Source organism: Schistocerca cancellata, chromosome 3 (genome assembly GCF_023864275.1).
Source record: "Schistocerca cancellata isolate TAMUIC-IGC-003103 chromosome 3, iqSchCanc2.1, whole genome shotgun sequence".
Taxonomy (NCBI): domain Eukaryota; kingdom Metazoa; phylum Arthropoda; class Insecta; order Orthoptera; family Acrididae; genus Schistocerca; species Schistocerca cancellata.
The window spans coordinates 307,297,507-307,317,038 of NC_064628.1; the positions used below are offsets into that span (position 1 = coordinate 307,297,507).

The 19,532-nt window shown below is 38.9% G+C and overlaps 1 protein-coding gene across 3 annotated transcripts in view; it reads left to right on the forward strand.

Moving 5' to 3' along the window:
- LOC126176702 (uncharacterized) overlaps positions 1 to 19,532 on the forward strand; it is a 194,762-nt gene that overhangs the window by 34,192 nt on the left and 141,038 nt on the right. For all 3 annotated transcript variants that reach the window (XM_049923866.1, XM_049923868.1, XM_049923867.1), the window contains exon 3: positions 4,485 to 4,579. In XM_049923866.1, coding sequence (XP_049779823.1) covers positions 4,485 to 4,579 — 95 coding nt within the window. The remainder of the gene's footprint in view (positions 1 to 4,484; positions 4,580 to 19,532) is intronic.

Genomic DNA, 19,532 nt, shown 5'->3' on the forward strand with positions numbered 1-19,532 from the left:
TGGAGAAGAAATAAAAACTTTGAGGTTCGCTGATGACATTGCAATTCTGTCAGAGACAGCAAAGGACCTGGAAGAGCAGCTGAACGGAATGGACAGTGTCTTGAAAGGAGGATATAAGATGAACATCAACAAAAGCAAAACGAGGATAATGGAATGTAGTCGAATTAAGTTGGGTGATGCTGAGGGAATTAGATTAGGAAATGAGAGACTTAAAGTAGTAAAGGAGTTTTGCTATTTGGAGAGCAAAATAACTGATGATGTTTGAAGTAGAGAGGATATAAAACGGCAATGGCAAGGAAAGCGTTTCTGAAGGAGAGAAATTTTTGAACATAAAGTATAGATTTAAGTGTGAGGAAGTCGTTTCTGAAAGTATTTGTATGCTGTGTAGCCATGTATGGAAGTGAAACATGGACGATAAATAATTTGGACAAGAAGAGAATAGAAGCTTTTGAAATGTGGTGCTACAGAAGAATGCTGAAGATTAGATGGGTAGATCACATAACTAATGAGGAAGTATTGAACAGAATTGGAGAGAAGAGAAATTTGTGGCACAACTTGACTAGAAGAAGGGATCGGTTGGTAGGACATGTTCTGAGGCATCAAGGGATCACCAATTTAGTATTGGAAGGCAGTGTGGAGGGTAAAAATCGCAGAGGGAGACAAAGAGGTGAATACACTAAACAGGTTCAGAAGAATGTAGGTTGCAGTTGGTACTGGGAGATGAAGAAGCTTGCACAGGTTAGAGTAGCATGGAGAGCTGCATCAAACCAGTCTCTGAACTGAAGACCACAACAACAACAACATATTTATTATCTTCATGCTAATAAAAAGACAATCTTTAAAATACAAACATTCACAGTCAAATTACAAAAACCACTATTTAAATAAGTAGAACTCCATATCTGTCAAGTTAGCTTCTCAGATGGAGGTAATTAGCCTGTGTAGAATCCTCTAAACTAACAACAGGTACTGAGTAACTGCTACACAATAATATCTGTATACCAAAATCATGGACTATGTTGTTGTTGTATTTATATTTTTTACATGGACCTGATGAAGCAATCATAAAAGTAATACTTGCTGTTGTAATTACACATGGCTGATAAATAAAAAGCCATGGTGTGTGAACTAAAAACATTGTCAAAGAGTACATTGATATCTGTAAAATTATAAAACATAAAGAACAAAACAGTCTAGTTAGTAAACTAAAACACTCTGGAAGGCAGCTCCCTCTAGTAGAAGTGGCAGCAACTTTCTCCATGTCCTAGGTCATTTGGCATGCACCAGTGGGAACTCTATTGACCCAGCAGACATGAGATGATATATGGCCCAGTCATCAACAGAGGAGCATGCTACAGTTAGCACACATCACACTATTAATTCTTGAGAAAAGTCAAAAGAACAGTTAGGGCTGAAGTCACTCTGCTCATTCAAAATTGTTTTAAATACTTCCATGCATTCAACTGTCTGGTCAGTACCAGTCAACTGGAACATTTTGGTACCTACAGCAGCTCCACAAACTGGTTCCATGCATTGTAAAGGAGTTGTGGTCTGAAAGTGGTCACTTTTGACTGAAACCAGTTACTAGAATTACTAAATAATTGTAACTGTGATCTGAACTGACTGTTTTTGTTATGCTCAAGTTTTTGGTTTACATAAAATGTTCTGTATTGTGATATTTCCCATTCAAATCAAAGTGCATTGTTTGTTTGGATAACTGTTTTGTGCTTAGCAAGTGGCAATTATTACATTTTGTAACATGTGGGTGTAATGTTGCTATATTAATGACAAACAGTATATTAAGATTTTCTACATTTCACATTGCTTACCAGTCAATCTACTGGAGAGGTGTTGATTGACCTAACATCCAGATATGATACTGTCACACTGCCAGTCATAAGAACCTACTTATTAACCTGTAACGTCTCATGATGGACCATCACATGAAATACTTTGCTAGCACATTTCTTCTTAATGAGAGATTGTCAGCCTATGGGGAAAGAGCAACAGTTTCAGGAACAAGAATAATGGGTTTTCACAAGGAAGTTTACAGATTCTAGGAGGGTGCAGAGGGCAAGTCTTGCATTGGGGATGGTCACAGGGGTAGGAGCTGTAGGGCAGGGTAGGGGATGAAGACTTATGGTTCCCAGAAAGGCCCCCTCCGAGTGACCGCTGAAAAGATTTGCATAGGAAGGAGCAATCCTGGTTCCCATTGCTATACCCCTGATTTGTTTGTACGTTTGCCCATCAAAGATGAAGTAGTTGTTGTACAGATCAGGTGTATGGCTATGGGAACAAGGATGGCTCCTTCCTGTGTCAATCTTCTCATGGGTCACTTGCAGGGGGCTTTCCTAGGATCCATAAGTCTTCATTCTCTGGTTTGGTTGAGATACACTGACGACATCTTTGCCATATAGACTTACGGTGAAGCTGACCTGTTAAAACTCATTAAATCTCTAAATACCTTCCCCCAGTTAAATTCCACATGATCCTATTTCAAATCCTGTGCCACTTTCCTTGATGTTGATCACATCCTCATGGAAGGGCAGCTGCACACTTCTGTCCACATTAAACCTACTAACAAACAATAGTACTTACATTTCGACAGTTGCCATCCTTTTATGTCAAATATTCCCTCCCACACAGCCTTGGCATTAGAGGCAAATGTATTTGTTCTGATGCAGACTCATTATGGCAATACACCTTCATTCTCACCTCAGCCTTCAGTAGACATAATTACCCCACCAGCCTTGGTCAAAAGCATATTTTCCAGGCCATCACAACCCAACCTGGTACTGCTGATCCCTTCAAAAAAGACCCCACCTCCACCCCGAAATCTCTGAAATATGCTTATTAGACCCCATCTTCCTATGCTATGCCTCCTACCCCTGTGACTGTTCTTGCTTCAAGACTTGCCCTATGCACCGTCCTACCACCACCTAGACCAGCCCTGTACTGGCAAAACATATACTATCAAAGGAAGAGCCACCTGTGAAACGACACATCATATACCAGCTGTTATTTAAACACTGTTTGGCCTTTTGTCAGCACGACTACCACCAAATTATCAGTAAGGATGAATGGGTTTAGACAGTGTATTCTGGCAACACACAAGAGACATGACTTCAGTGTCTGTTTCACCACACACACCATATGAATTCTTCCCCCAAGATTCCAGTTTCTCAGTACTCTGCAGGTGGGAACTAGCACTGCAACATGTCCTTGGATCTTGCCACCCACTTGGGCTTAATTTTCGTTAATTTCTTATGTATCAGAGTAACTACTGCTTTCTTCACTCCATTTTAGTTTCCTACATCTTTCATTTTCTCACCTTTCTATTTTTTGCCATTTCCTTCCCCCCCTGTTATGCACAGTGCACTGAGCTTTTCACTCTTATTAACTCATGGATGAATGTATTAGCAGTAACCACTGTCTTCCGTATTGCGCTGTCTGTCTTCCGTATTGCGCTGTCTGTCTTCCGTATTGCGTTGTCTGTCTTCCGTATTGCGTTGTCTGTCTTCCGTATTGCGTTGTCTGTCTTCCGTATTGCGCTGTCTGTCTTCCGTATTGCGCTGTCTGTCTTCCGTATTGCGCTGTCTGTCTTCCGTATTGCGCTCTCAGGTTTTCTAATCTCATCCAGTGCAGTCCCCAATAATCAGTCTTTCCTTCTCATCCCATCTGGTGAGTCTCTCCTGACCCAGAGTTCTGGGTGACTTTCCCAAAATCTACTCGTGTTCCTAGATCTCTTCAGTTCTTTACCTACACCCCTCTTCCTTCCCCTTCAACACTTCCTGTGCAAGGAGGAGCCACAGCCTCTGAAAGCTTGCATAATCTGTTTTTTATGTGTGTGTTCTACCACAATGTGGTGCTTAGATTTATTTATGTTATGTCATCCAGCCATGAAAGCCTTCATTCTACATTACAGCTAAATCCAGTTTCCTAATATACATAGTTGCTCTTGACTTTTCTTTTTAGTGGGTAGAAGGAACACATCTGAGTTTATCATAGACTATGTTTTAGATGGTAGTTCCCATAGTATTTGGAGAGCATATTGAGTAGCATTGCCTCAGACATCAACAAAATGCTTTTTCCAAACTGCTGAAACCAATCTGCCTACACAGCTGAAAGAAAAAAGGAACCACACCCCTTTGTGGTAGGACATTACTTTGAATTCCTGGTCAGTTGGGTTAGTATTGGAACTCAATAAAAAAGTTCTGTTTCATAGAAGTATTTTACAGTAGTTTCAAATTGGTGGTTGATATGCAAAGGCAACAGTCATCACAAGCAGTCTAAGTGTAATTAATAATTTGTCATAATATATCTTCTGGGGAATTCTGCATTTGGATTTGGTTGACTAACTGATTTGAATGTAAGTAACAACTAGCATATAATGATTCTAAATGTAGCATCTGTGACAAAATTTTCTTTGGTAAGTGTGCATTATGTCTGTTACTGTGCTCACAACAAAAGAAATCTTTTTAAAGGCTTCATTTACATTGGAGCCTGGAGACAAGTGTGACGACGTTTTGAATGAACTAAGTGAATGGGGAATTGGATCAAGACGTCATTCAAGTGTAAGGTAACAATCTTCCAGTCCATCAATTTGTTTTAATATTTGCTTAATTTATGGAATAATCAGTGCATGTTGTACAGCCAGGTAGATATGTATTCATTCAATAGCTTTTTGTAAAATTAACTACAAACTTATAATATTCCATTTCCACATAGCTCAAAGCTGAATTGGGAAGAGGTCTCTCTCTCTCTCTCTCTCTCTCTCTCTCTCTCTCTCCAAGGGGAGAGGGGCAGGTTGGTTAAAAAATAATATCCACAAGTCCATGCTCAAATAATGCAAAAGTAATAAATACTATTTGATAATTACCAATAAGTATTTACTGAATTTCAAAATATGAGTAAAGTATCATTTTTAATCTCTCTATTTAGGAACTAAACAAGGAAACAAATACTACAACTGATAATAATTGGCATAGAAAGTTAGTGTTATCTTGTGGATTAAGAGAGACCTCTCACCAAAAAGCAGAAGTGCTGAGTCCTTGACAGGCACATTCTAGACGAAGAAAACTTGCTAGATGCCAGCTGGACTAACCAGTCTTTCTTAATCCAGCTTGGTAAAGATTACTACAAAAGTGGGCAAGTATCCTGCCTTTTGTGTGTGCCTATTAATGACTCATTGCTTCTGCTTTTTGGTGAGTGGTTTCCTATATTCAAAAAGTATTTACATTCCACCAAAACTTTACTATGACATTTAGTACTAAATGTAGTATGGTGTATTTAAAACTGTTAAAATTATATGCCAAACATTTTTTATGACTCAGAAGTTTATACTAAACAGTACAATTGAAGATGTAATTTGATTTTAGAGAACGTTGTGAAGGGAAATCATAATTTTAAGAAGTGACAGTATGTCAACTTTAAGTAAAAGTGAACTGAGGGTTTTGCTTGTATTTAGAAAACATACCTGGAGCCTACACTCTTCTTATTCTCTCTGCTTGCACTCAATAAGCACAAACTCGGGAAATGTTCTGGGCAAATCATGCTAATCAGTCAGGTCTTCCCTTAATCAAGGGTGCTACTTACTGTCATTTCTGTAGATCATATTGGTGAAACAGTCTTATAATTCAGCACAGCCTTCTCAACAGATAAAAGTAGTAGTAACTCAGTTTCAGAAAGGAAAGTGTTTGCGTTTTTTGATATACTGTTTACTTTTTGATTAAGAATACCAGATTCTGCTTTTAACTTCCAAATTTTCATCTATATTCTGCAAGCCACTGTAAAGTATACCAGTATGCAGATGGTAATTCCTATCGTACCACTTACTATGCCTTCTTTCTGTTCCATTTGCATATGGAGTTTGGGAAGAATGATGGCTTAGATGTCACTGTATGTGCTGTAATTAGTCTAATCTTGTCTTTGTGCTCATTATGGGAGCAATACATAGGTAATAGGAATTTATTCCTAGATTCATCACTTACAACTAGTTCTTGGAACTTTGTAAATAGACCTTCACAGGATGGTTTTTATTGATCCTTGTCTGCCATTTCAGGTTCTCAGAAATTTTGACTCATGTCCCTGTAGTCATGTGAACCTGTGTTCAATTCTGCTGCTTTTCTTTGTATATTTTCAATATTGCCTGTTAGTCTTATTTCATATGAATCCCACACATTTGTGCAGTAGCCTAAGATGGGACAAACAAGTGATCTACAAGTCTCCCTTCTAGAATGACTACATTTTCACAGTATCTTATCAGTGAACTAAATCTGCCATCTGTCTTTCCTACCACTGAGCATAAGTTGTCAGTCCATTTCATACCCCCTACAAATTGTTACACCCAGCTGTTGGTCCAAGATGAACGATTCCAATTGACTCACTGCTGCTTTAGTCAAAGTATACCGATTTCCTGTCCTTTTGTGAATAGCACAATTTTAGATTTCTGAACATTTAAAACAAGCTGCCATTCTTTACACTTGTTTAAAATACTTTTGAGACCTGATGGAATGTTTGAACAGTTTTATTGACAGTAATTCATTATAGCTATTTGACACACTTTATCCAGTGTTTGCTGCAAAATAGGATAATTTTTTGTGCAGTGAACAGATCTGGTGTCTGAGAACAATATTAACAATGAGAAAGTTCAGAAACACCACAATAACATTTGTTGATCTCAAGAAGGCCTATGATTCCATATACAGAGAAACACTTTTCAATACACTGGAAGAAATGAAGGTAGCCAACAAGATCAGAAAACTAATCCAGTAAACATCAATAAATCCAAAATCCAAAGTGAAGTTCATGGGAGAAACCTCTGAACCGTTTGAAATAAAGACAAGAGTGAGGCAAACTGTCACCCATTTTATTTAATGCAGCTGTAGAGAATCTAATCAGGACATGGGACAAAGGAGTAAATGGGGTAAAGATGGGGAGAGACAAAAATAGAACCATCAACATAAAATGTCTGGTCTTTGCTGATGATATAGCCATCATAACAAATAACAGAAAAGAAGCCCTAGAGACACTACATGAAATTGCAGCTAGAAGAGGACTACAAATTTTCTATGAAAAAACCGAGTACATGGACACACAATCCACAGACAGAAACCCATTGGTAACAAAGTATGGAAAGATAGCACAAGTAGAAAGTTTCAAATACCAGGGAGAGATTATACAGAAAACAGGACTAAACTCGACAGCCAATGAAGAAAGAGTTGCAAAGCAACAAAAAGCTTACAGACCTACATGGAACCATTACAACGAAAGAAGTATTTCTGTTAATGCAAATTAAGACATTCCAAAACAATTGTCTTACCAGAAGCCTTGTGTGCCTCGAAATGACAGTAATCAGGGGAAGAATGACAATTAAGGAAATGGAAAAGCAAGAGAGGAAAATTCTGAGAAAGATCTATGGGCCAGTTCAGAGACGGGGGATCTGGATAAAAAGACTGACAAAAGAACTGTACAAACAGACAGAGGCAGTTACAGACATCATCAGAAAAAGGAGGGCTAAATTCTATGGGCACATTTATAGGATGAATGAAAATAGATTGATCAAGATGATTTTTAACATGGGATGAGTAATAAGATGAAAACTAACTGGGCAAAGGAAGCTGTGGAAGACCTCAAGAAACTAAATATCTCCACATAAGAAATAACAAACATAGAAAAATACAGACAAAAAATCAGGAAACAGAAATTCAATGAAACACCAAAAGAGAAGAAACCAGGAAAGAAGTGGACAGAACAGAGGAGGAAGAAACAGTGGATATATGAAAGGTTTTTGGGAACAGAGATGAAAGAGATGAAAGAAGTGCTATGATAATTGTTTCAATGCTCTCCCAAATGGGGAAATAATAATAGTTATAATATAATAATAGTAATAGTAAAGTATGTATTTGTCCATATAAATCTCTTTTACAGTACCTATATTGTATACAAGATATTCGACAGAAAACCCATTTTATCTATTTGTTTTTCAAACATCAAACATACATTTTTTTTTTAATTTTTACAATAAATTGGATCTATACAGTTAATAATTACAAATTTTCTTTTAAATAATGTATAATTATAACTAATTTCTACAATTAAAGATACAAATTACATTTTTTTTGCGTAAGATACTGAGAGATTGAATAGTAGCAATTTTTCAGAAGGTAGGCTGTCACAGACTTTTTAAAGCTCTGTAGTTCAGGAAGGGATTTTATATGTCTTGATAATCTGTTGTATATTTTTGTTCCTGCATGATATACACCTTTTTGGCATAATGTGGTGTTACAATGATTAACATGTATGTCACTATCTGACCTGGTACTGTAATAATCGACACTTCTGTTTTGAGGAAAAAGGTTTTCTTTTTTCAGTATACTTTTTTTTGACATGCGTGATTACTTCCAGTATATACATGCAGGGAAGGGGTAAGATCTTTAGATCTTCAAATCTTTAGAGAAAGTTATGCATGGTTTCCTGCTGCTCACTTGTTTCATTAGTCTTATAATTGACTTTTGTTTCCTGAAAACTGTTATGATCTGGTGTACATTTCCCCAGAAAATGATACCATACTTCAGTATTGAATGTACATGAGCAAAGTATACAGCTCTAACTGTTTCTGCACTAGTATTCTTGCCAAGAATTCTTACTACATAGTTCATTTTTGTTAGTTTTGAATTTAGGGATGTGATATGAGTACCCCATTTAAGATTTTCCTTGATATGAAGTCCATGAAATGTAGTTTCATTGACAGCACTAATTTTTTGGTTATCTACAGGATGTTCCATTGACAGTGACTGGGCCAAATATCTCGAAAAATAAGCATCAAATGAAAAAACTACAAAGAACGAAACTCTTCTAGCTTGAAGGGGGAAACCAGATCACGCTATGATTGGCCTGCTAGATGGCACTGCCGTAGGTCAAATGGATATCAAATGCATTTTTTAAAATAGGAACCCACATTTTTTTATTACATATTCATGTAGTATGTAAAGAAATATGAATGTTTTAGTTGGACCACTTTTTTTGCTTTGTGATAGATGGCGTAATAGTCACAAATGTATAAGTACATGGTATCTCGTAACATTCCACCAGTGTGGACAGTATTTGCTTTGTGATACATTACCCTTGTTAAAATGGACTGTTTACCAATTGCGGAAAAGGTCGATATCGTGTTGATGTATGGTTATTGTGATCAAAATGCCCAACGGACATGTGCTATGTATGCTGCTTGGTATCCTGGACGACATCATCAAAGTGTTTGGATTGTTCGCCGGATAGTTACATTATTTAAGGAAACAGGAAGTGTTCAGCCACATGTGAAATGTCAACCATGACCTGCAACAAATGATGATGTCCAAGTAACATGTTTTAGCTGCTGTCACAGCTAATCCGCACATCAGTAGCAGACAAATTGCTCGAGAATCAGGAATCTCGAAAACGTCGGTGTTGAGAATGCTACATCAACATAGATTGCACCCGTACCATATATCTATGCACCAGGAATTGCATGGCAATGACTCTGAATGTCGTGTTCAGTTCTGCCGTTGGGCATAAGAGAAATTACGGGATGATGACAGATTTTTTTGCACGCATTCTATTTAGCGACGAAGTGTCATTCACCAACAGCAGTTATGTAAACCGACATAATATGCACTACTGAGCAACGGAAAATCCACGATGGCTGCAACAAGTGGAACATCAGCGACCTTGGCAGGTTAATGTATGGTGCGTGCTTGCGATGTAAATGGTGCAATGTATGCTGATTTCCTACATAATGTTCTACCGATGTTACAACAAGATGTTACACTGTATGAGAGAATGGTGATGTACTTCCAACATGATGGATGTCCAGCACATAGCTTGCATGCAGTTGAAGCAGTATTGAATACCATATTTCATGACAGGTGGATTGGTTATCGAAGCACCATACCATGGCCCACATGTTCACCAGGTCTGACGTCCCCGGATTTCTTTCTGTGGGGAAAGTTGAAAGATATTTGCTATTGTGATCCACCGACAACGCCTGACAACATACGTCAGCACATTGTCAATGCATGTATGAACATTACTGAAGGTGAACTACTCGCTGTTGAGAGGAATTTCATTAGACGTATTGCCAAATGGATTGAGGTTGATGGACATCATTTTGAGCATTTATTGCATTAATGTGGTATTTACTGGTAATCACACTGTAACAGCATGTGTTCTCAGAAATGATAAGTTCACAAAGGTACATGTATCACATTGGAACAACCGAAATAAAATGTTCAAACATACCTACGTTTTGTATTTTAATTTAAAAAAACCTACCTGTTACCAACTGTTCGTCTAAAATTGTGAGCCATACATTTGTGACTGTTACAGTGCCAGTGCCAGTGCAAAAACAATGGTCCAATTAAAACATTCATATTGCTTTACATACTACACGAATATGTAATAAAACATGGGGGTTTCTGTTTAAGAAAAACACAGTTGATACCCGTTTGACATATGGCAGTGCCATCTAGCTGGCCAACCATAGTGCCATCTGGTTTCCCGCTTCAAGCTAGACAAGTTTTATTCTTTTTAGTTTTTTGTTTGATGCTTATTTTGTGAGATTTGGCTTGGTCACGATCAATGGACCACCCTGTATACATACTACGGGTTGTGCCGCGTTTTTATTTTGGTCTGTGTGGGAATTCATGAGTACCATTTTTTAGGGATTAACTATTAGCCTGTTTCTGGTAAACCATTCAGACACTTCTTTTGTAATATCTTTTGTATATACAGTAAGATTTTCGTCATCTGAAAACAGTACTGGTTCATAATCCCTAACCCCCCAGGGGGTCCACAACTCTTTTGTGGATACGTGTGTGGTGAGCACGGGGCCCCGAGCTATTGCAGCCTTCCTTCTTTCCAGGGCTGCATTTCCTTCCCCTTCCCCTCCTTTTCCCTCCTTGCTCCTTTCCCCTCACCCTCTCCTCTCCCTCTCTTGGTGTCCTTGCTTATGTTGGCCCCCACTATCCTCCTGGTTCTGTTGGTTTTACAATTTGGCTTTGTTGCATAATCACCACCTCCTTTTGGCACTGCCTGGTCCCCCTCTGTGGTTTGACCTACATTGCTAAATTTCTCTTCCGTAGTGTGAGCCATTTGGGGAAGAGCACCTTGATCACCTTACCTAGTGTCTCCGACGTGTGCCCTCCTAGTACATTCCACCTTTTCTTTCACATTGTTGTCTGATGCTAGGGTGCATAGCCAGCATGGTAGCCAGCCCATGTTGTGGGGTCGCTATGTACCCTTTTGGTTGAGCCCCCTGAACACACAGGGGTCATACTTCTGATACCTGAGCTGTGACCACCTCATGCAAGCCTTGGAGTGGTTGCTCGTCATCCTGGAGCATCGGAACTCCTGGCAATGGCCGCTGTGCCAGACGGCCCTTGCTGTGGCTGGGTGGCGCCCATGAGGAGAGCCCCTGATGGGAGTGGGTGGTATCAGGGCGGATGCTATGCATACAGGTCCAGATCTCTGGCCGTTCTTCTGCAGCCGTCTCTCTGCATGGAACGGATTCTTTGAGTGCTGCTTCTCTTGCCCCTTCGGCCGTCCCTTCGATGGCTATCCCCTGGGAAGAGGGTCAGGCTTGTTGGCTAGGGGTGAAACCTTTCCCCCGTTATCTGGTTTGCACCAGGACTGATGGGGATATTTTCACCAATACCAAACCTTTATTCTTCGTGGAACACATTGAAGACAAGTTTGGCGAAGCGGACTCCCTGAGCAAGATGCGGTCGGGTTCGTTGCTGATCATAACTGCTTCAGCTGCCCAATCTGCGGCCCTTCATGCCTGTACCCATCTTGGCACAATTCCTGTGTCTATTACCCCCCACCAGTCTCTAAATATGGTTCAAGGTGTGATTTTTCACAGGGACCTCATCCTTCAAACTGATGAGGAACTTCGGGACAATCTCGTACGGCGGGGTGTTCACTTTGTTTGGCATGTTCAGAAGGGTCCTAAGGACAATCACATTGATACTAATGCCTTAACCTCACTGAGAAAGAAAAGATTATGGTTTACCAATGTGATGTGAAGCCATACATCCCACCTCCTATGAGGTGTTTTAAGTGCTTGTGTTTTGGACACGTCTTCCTGCTGTTCACAGGCCCCTCTCTGTGGTGACTGTGGACGTCCACTCCATGAGGGGAGTCCCTGTGTTCCCCCTCCTATGTGTGTTAATTGTCATGGCAATCATTCTCCACGTTCACCAGATTGCCAAGTATATAAGAAGGAAAAGAAGATACAGGAGTATAAGTCCCTAGATCATTTAACCTACACAGAGGCTCATAAGAAGTATACATGTCTTCACCCTTTGTCCATGTCATCTTGTTATGCTTTAGTTACATCTTCACCCCTTCCTCCCCCTTCCTTACCCCAATCCCGGATCCCTCTCCTTCCCCCCTCCCCTGCGGCTCCCACACCTTCTCCTCTGTGCTCTGCTCCCCCTCCCCAGCCAGAGAAGTTTCCCACCCCTTCGGCATCTGCCGGTCAAGGGTGACTCTCCTGGGATGCCCCTTCCCGGCACCTTCCAGGCCAAAGGTCTGCTGCCACGCGACAACCGCGAGAGCCGCGGTCTGTCGGCCCCCAGGTCACCTGGTCTCTTTCTGTTCCTGAGATATATATATATATCTCTCTCTCTCTCTCTCTCTCTCTCTCTCTCTCTCTCTCTCTCTCTCTCTCTCTCTCTCTCTCTCTCCCTCCCCCCCCCCCCCTCTCTCTCTCTCTCCCTCCCCCCCCCCCCCCTCTCTCTCTCTCTCTCTCTCTCTCTCTCTCTCTCTCTCTCTCTCTCTCTCTCTCTCTCTCTCTCTCTCTGAGCTGCTAGCCTTGCTGTCCTGCGCTCATCTGGACCATTTCATCGCCAGCAAGTCCCGTGGTGGAGTACGGCCATTGCCATCCGTAATCACCGTAGAGCTTTGCAACACTTTAAGAGGCACCCATCCGTAGCCAGCCTTACTACCTTTAAATGCCTTCGTGCTAAAGCCCGTTATTTAATCAAACAGAGGAAGCATATATGTTGGGAACGATTTGTTTCTTCCCTCGGTTCAACTGTCCCTCTGTCATGGGTATGGGCTACACTTTGCTCTCTCCAAGGTTGCCATCGGCAGTCCACCCTCCCAGGCCTTCACCTCCCAGATGGCCTTTGTACGGACCTGTTAGTTCTTGCGGAACATCTTGCGACCCATTTTGCAATGGCATCAGCATCAGCCTCCTATCCGGTTGCTTTCCTTCACCGGAAACAGCGGGCCGAAGCTTCCACCTTATGTTTTACCCCTTGTGAGTCAGAATCTTACAACGAACCTTTCACTGAATGGGAATTTCTTTCTGCACTTTCTTCTTCTCATGATATGACCCCTGGCCCAGACTCCATTCATAACCAACTGCTTCAACATCTCAGTGTTCCACAACAGCAACATCTTCTTCGGGTGTTTAACCGTATCTGGCTCCAGGGTGACTTCCCTTCTCAGTGGAGGGATAGCATCGTAGTTCCTGTCCTTAAGCCTGGTAAGAACCCCCTATTTATTGACAGCTATCGGCCAATTAATCTGACCAATGTTGTTTGTAAGTTACTTGACCAGATGGTAGTCCGTCGGCTCAATTGGGTCCTCGAATCTCAGGATCTATTGTCCCCTTACCAGTGTGGCTTCCGAGAAGGATGGTCTCCTAGTGATCATTTACTTCGCTTGGAATCTGCAGTTCGGCAGGCTTTTTCCCAGCGCCGCCATTTTGTTGAAGTATTTTTTGACTTCGCAAGGCCTATGACATGGCCGGCGCCATCACATCTTACTTACCCTTACTTACCACCCCCCCCCCCCCCCTTCATTAACTTTCAGTTGCATAATAAGAATTGAAGCTGTCTGCAACTGCCCTAGGGTCACTGACATTCTTGCCATTGTATGATATCACAATATTTTTGTGACTTGTGTTCTTCCCCGTAAGGTCCTGCACAGCTTTCCACATCGACTTAGTTTTATTGGATGACTTCATCATATATATTTGTCATCTTCCTTAATTTTTGGCTCTTTTATGACACGTTTCAAAAATAGCTAGCATTTTCGAGATAACTAAGAAATTCTGGACTGCTGTCAGTTTTTGACTGCAGAAAAAGTTCCCACTTGCTTTTACAAGCTGCTCTAATGCCCGATGTAATCCAGTTTTTGAATATATCTGTGCTTCTGAAAATAACTTTTCCTTTGTGGAAAAGCTGTGTCAAAGTTATGCTTGAAAATGTTCAAAATTTTTTCCATCTTTTCATTGGTAATATATTGTACTTCGCTCAAATATTCTTCACTGATTAGATACTGTGAGTATTCAATATTTTTCTGACTATAAATCCTTTTATGGATAATATTTTGTACGCTGGTCAAAATGTGATTTACAGGTATGGTTAGTAATTGCAAAAGGTGGTCACTATCACCAGTATCAGTTTTCTGATGTACACGTGTCCATGTTTACATGCACCTGATCAAGGAGAGTGACACTAGTTTTTGTTACATGTGTTGGAGAACTAAGAGTCAGACAAAGATTGTAGGCCTTTATAATATTTACGAACTTTCCCCTGTGAGAGCTATGGCTCAGAAATTCAGTATTAAAATCTCCACACAGTACCATTGTTTTCACAGTTGTCTCAGGTTTGCCTAAAGTAACACCCAGTTTTCTGAAAAAAAAAACAAAACCTTATGTTGCTAACAGGAGATGTATACACACATAAAATAATAGTTTTTTCAGACATTAACTCAACCACTGAGATTTCAAAGTCTCTTTCACAACCAAGTTTACAAACAGAGGCTATATTCTTATAATTTATATTTTCTTTTACTTATCTAAAAGTTCCTCCATGTTTTGATTCCATTCCAAAAAAGCAGTTTGCAAGGTTAAAATGCAATATTTTTAATTCTGGCCGACCAGTTTGTTTCAACCCCTACACTTGAAAGTCCAATTGATGACATTATTTGCGCCAACCGCCGTGTGACTGTGGAAATGATAGTTGATAAGGTTAATGTTAGTACTGGTAATATTCAGAACATTATCTGTAACAAGCTGAAGTACCGCAAAACATGTGCAAGATGGGTCTCGAAGGAGTTGACATGGCTACACAGGAAAACATGGTTGAGAGTGTGCACAGAGCTAAAGGTATGTTATTAAAGAGAAGGTGAGCACTTCCTCAACAAAATTTTAACTTGTGATGAAACTTGGGTTCACTGTTATGAGCCAGAATCAAAAAGACAAAGTGTGGAGTGGAAGGACACCAACTCAGCTGTCAAGAAAAAATTCAAAACCCAAGCATCAGCAGGAGAAGTCATGTTGACGGTGTTTTGGGATTCTGAAGATCCAGTGTTTTTGTGATTATCTCAAAGAGCATTGTACAATGAACAGCCAATACTACTCAGATTTGCTTTTAAATAACAAGGTGAAGACAGCCATGAGAGAGATACATCGTGGATCTCAGAGGAGAGCTGTGATTCTCCAGCAAGACAATACACATCCTCATATTGCTCAACTAACCCATGAAATCTTCAAAAAAATGGGCTGGGAAGTACTGCCTTATCTCCCTTAGAGTCCTGATTTAGCACCTAGTGATTTCTATTGGTTTGGTGAAACATAGAAAAAGTATTGTTTTGTAAAAAGTAAATGCTTTTTTCTCCAGATCAATTTGTGTCTTTAATTATTGAATGACCCTAGTATGTATGAGGCAATGTTTTAACTTAGAACACAACAAAATACTCAAATTATTAAGCAAAAGTGTTAATTATCTATTCAAAATCGTATATTATTGCCAAAATCCTTAAATATAAAGTTATAAGAATAAAATGTATCATGTGGCTGCCTTAGCCATGTGGCAGGCAGGCAACATGTTAAATATCTAGTGTGTGCAATCCTTTATAATCTGAATAAGGTAGTTGCATTTCAAAGTCAAAGATTATTGGTGATATTTTTTTGATCACTTCTATTACTCATCGTGTATACAGGTGTGATCTATGCTTTCTTTCACCTATTAGGCATAGTTTTTTAGGGATCTTTGGTATATTATGGTTACAAACGGGACAATTGTGTATGGAATATGATATGGAATTGCCTTGGATTTCGCATCTTTGTTAAATTTTAGCTGTCCTTACTTGCAGTTTTGATGAAAACTCTTATTTATGTTCGTATAATCTTAGTATGGACAAAAATGACTTCTGATAGCATCATTGCTGTCTGTGAATCTTTATACAAATCGCACAACACAAATAGTGACTCTGTAGTATGCAAGTGGTTCAACCACATTGATGTTAATATTATGTGCTTGTCTATTACAGGGTGTTTCATGATTCACATTATGCAATTCTAGAAGGTGTCGAGATGAATTACTGGATGACTTTTTACATAGGAACCCATGTCTGGAAACATCATTCAACGACTACAGTTTGTCAGAGTTATAGGTACCAGCAACTGTAAATGTATTCATATACAGGGTGAGTATGTGATGATGATATGAACTTTTGAGAATGATGGAGAAGAATGGATATGTATGTACTGGTTTGACTATTACTAATCGATACTTGAACATAAAAATATAAACAATTCTCATTTTGTAACTGAAGGATAGTTTTTGTAAGGATTGAAGTTAACATTGCATTTGTATTTATGTAATAAACTCGCAGAAATGTAGGAACATTTTCCTATGGAAAATCTTCATGATACAAGCGACTTTATAAAAAAAAAATGTTAGTGACCCATTTTATGTATTTAAATACTAAAAGATGAAACATGTTGAAACTTCGTGTTGCAATATGAGAGGAATGAATTAATGCATAACTGAATGATGACAGTCTGTGTACACTAGCAAGATTTTGATCATGAGCCATAAATTTCCTGTTCCTCGTAATGGATGGCACAGGCAGTAATTGTCACAAATACATATATAAGGAGTAGCAAATCAGATTGGGAGGGTGTCAATTTTCCAATGGTTTTGTGAGCCATTTTGTTACAGTATTAAAAAATAAACATGTGTTTTGGAATAGGACATTGTGTCAACCTGAATTTCTTGAAATTTCCCTCAGCAATACCAAATCAATATCAAGAACTTAGCAAGTTGCAGCAAATTTTGGTTGAGCAGAGAATTCACACACTACTTTCACAGCTAGTGCAGTACGGGGGATTGCCAAGAAATGAAGATGAGTATTTGCTAATTACTTGTTATGTCCTGGAATATTTCAGTTTTGCAGTAGTGAAGATAAAAAAAGTGCTCGTAGCTCCTCAGGCATGCATTTAAGAGCCCATGTGTACCGGATATTTTTTCCTTGTTTTTGTCCGTACTACCATTCTGAAAGTTGACTACCCTTCAGTCTTAACAACAGACCAGTACATATAGTCCACTGTCAGAGGTATCAGAAAGGTTTTTGCTCATAACATTTGAATTGGTCATTTCCATTACCTCAAATTGATACATTTATCCTTCTCCATCATCATAGACAGTTTGTAACATCATCACAGAGTCACATACTTTAACAGGTACTGGTGCCTATAACTTTAATGCTCTGTAGTGTCATTGGATGATGATACCAGACATGGGTTCCTGTGTAAAATTTTATCTACTATGTTCCCTCTATAACTTCCAGAAGAGTGTAACATGAGTTGTGAAACACCTTATGTATCTTTGTACAGGTTAGTGAGCCAAAATCATAAAAACACACATCTTTTAGTAAGATGATAGTTTCAGTATATTGTTGTTTGCAAAGAGTCTTAGTTTTAATAAATATTAGGGTAGCATGTCACAACCAGACGTATTAAATTAGAGGCTAATGAGGACCTACAGGAATTTTATGTTTCGCTCCTCATTTAAATTTATAGAGAAGATTGAAGAGGTTCTGATAAGTAGTTACAGGTATTCTTATAGATGCAGCTCACTAATGCCATGAAGAAAGAAAAGTGCTTACCTCAATAGTTGAACAATAGAAAAAAAGGTACATATACTGGCCTTTCATTACTGAGCGTAAGTTGGCTTTGTCAAAATGTACAGTAGAGTAGTGTCAGTTACTATTTCGTAAAACTTACAGTAGCATACAAAATAGTCATCTGCTATTTTAACCATTATGTGCTGTAGGCCTTCATTTTATTATTATTTTTTTTTTTTTTTGTTTTTTAAAAAAAAGACACTGTGTCCAGTGTTTGGAGCAAGGCACAGGTAACATCCAACTGTCAGTAGGGTAGCAGAAGAGATCTACAAAACTACTGTCCAATCATATTGACATCTGTTTCGCAGAATCTTAAAACGTATTCTGATTTCAAACATAATGAGGTTGTGATGTTTGCCTGCTCTATTTCTTCATTGACGGTCCTTGGTATTGCTGTACTGCATTGCTATACTGGCTGAAAAATGGGGATGTAAGTTAAACACTGACTACTATAAATGATGAAGCTAACAGGTGCACATTAGTATTTCACAGTTCTTTACTTTCGCTGTCACAACCCCCCCCCCTCCCCCCCCCCCTCCATAATACAGTAATACAGTTATATGGCCAGTGCACTATTGTTTAACTTTTCATAAGCCTCCTTAATAGTTTGCAAGCAAACATAAACATACTGCTACAATAGTTTACTATTAGACATCTATGAGCAGTAAAAACCTAACCACACCTAACCACCTTTCAAATAAATTGACCAAACATGGCCTATTGGTGCAACATTTATTTCATAGTTAATTTGATACATTGTTGTTGTTCTAATCAACACAGGTTTCTTGTCTGAAACTCGGCCATGGACTGACTGTCTTGGGACCAAAAATTGGGCCCTTACATATCATCACAATAATAGGCCCTGAAACTACAGATTGTTTGATGTTTATTTACAGAAATTTCAATTATAACTTACCTCATTAAACTGACAAAATACACAAAAAATTCAGTCTTTTAACAGTTTCTTCTACTAAAAGAGTTAGGCAGAATTATTTGTTTAAATGATGAAATTAAGATACCATTATGGAAACAATACTTTCGACAAAACTGTTACTTTGGAATTAATTAAGGGCTGGCTTTGCTAACATGGTTTCGAATAGAGCCAAATAGATCCTTAAATAACACTATTAGTTGTTCCTCAAAATGTTTATAATTATTATAGAATTTATATTTGTTTATAAGTCAAAAATAGAGTTGAGGTTATGAAACAATTACTGATTTCACCCTATAACAAAAGATACCAACTAGGAATAGTTGAAATACATTAGAAAATCAATTACATACATAAAACTAAGTACAGGATTAGATATGGTGTTATATTCTTTAAAATTGAAGGCCAACCTTTCTCTTGCATGAAAATGCAGATTATACTCACGCATGTTAATAGTAGTTAGTCAAAAATGAAAAAAATGAATTTTAAGGAGGCAGATGGCAAAACAAGAGGGGGAAGTAAAAATATCCCAGCTTGCTTCGTCAAAGGTGTCTTACCCAAAATGACTCTTTCATACCAACCAGCATGGTGGATTCCTGAAACATATGCCATGGAAAACCCACTTCAGGCTTTTTTC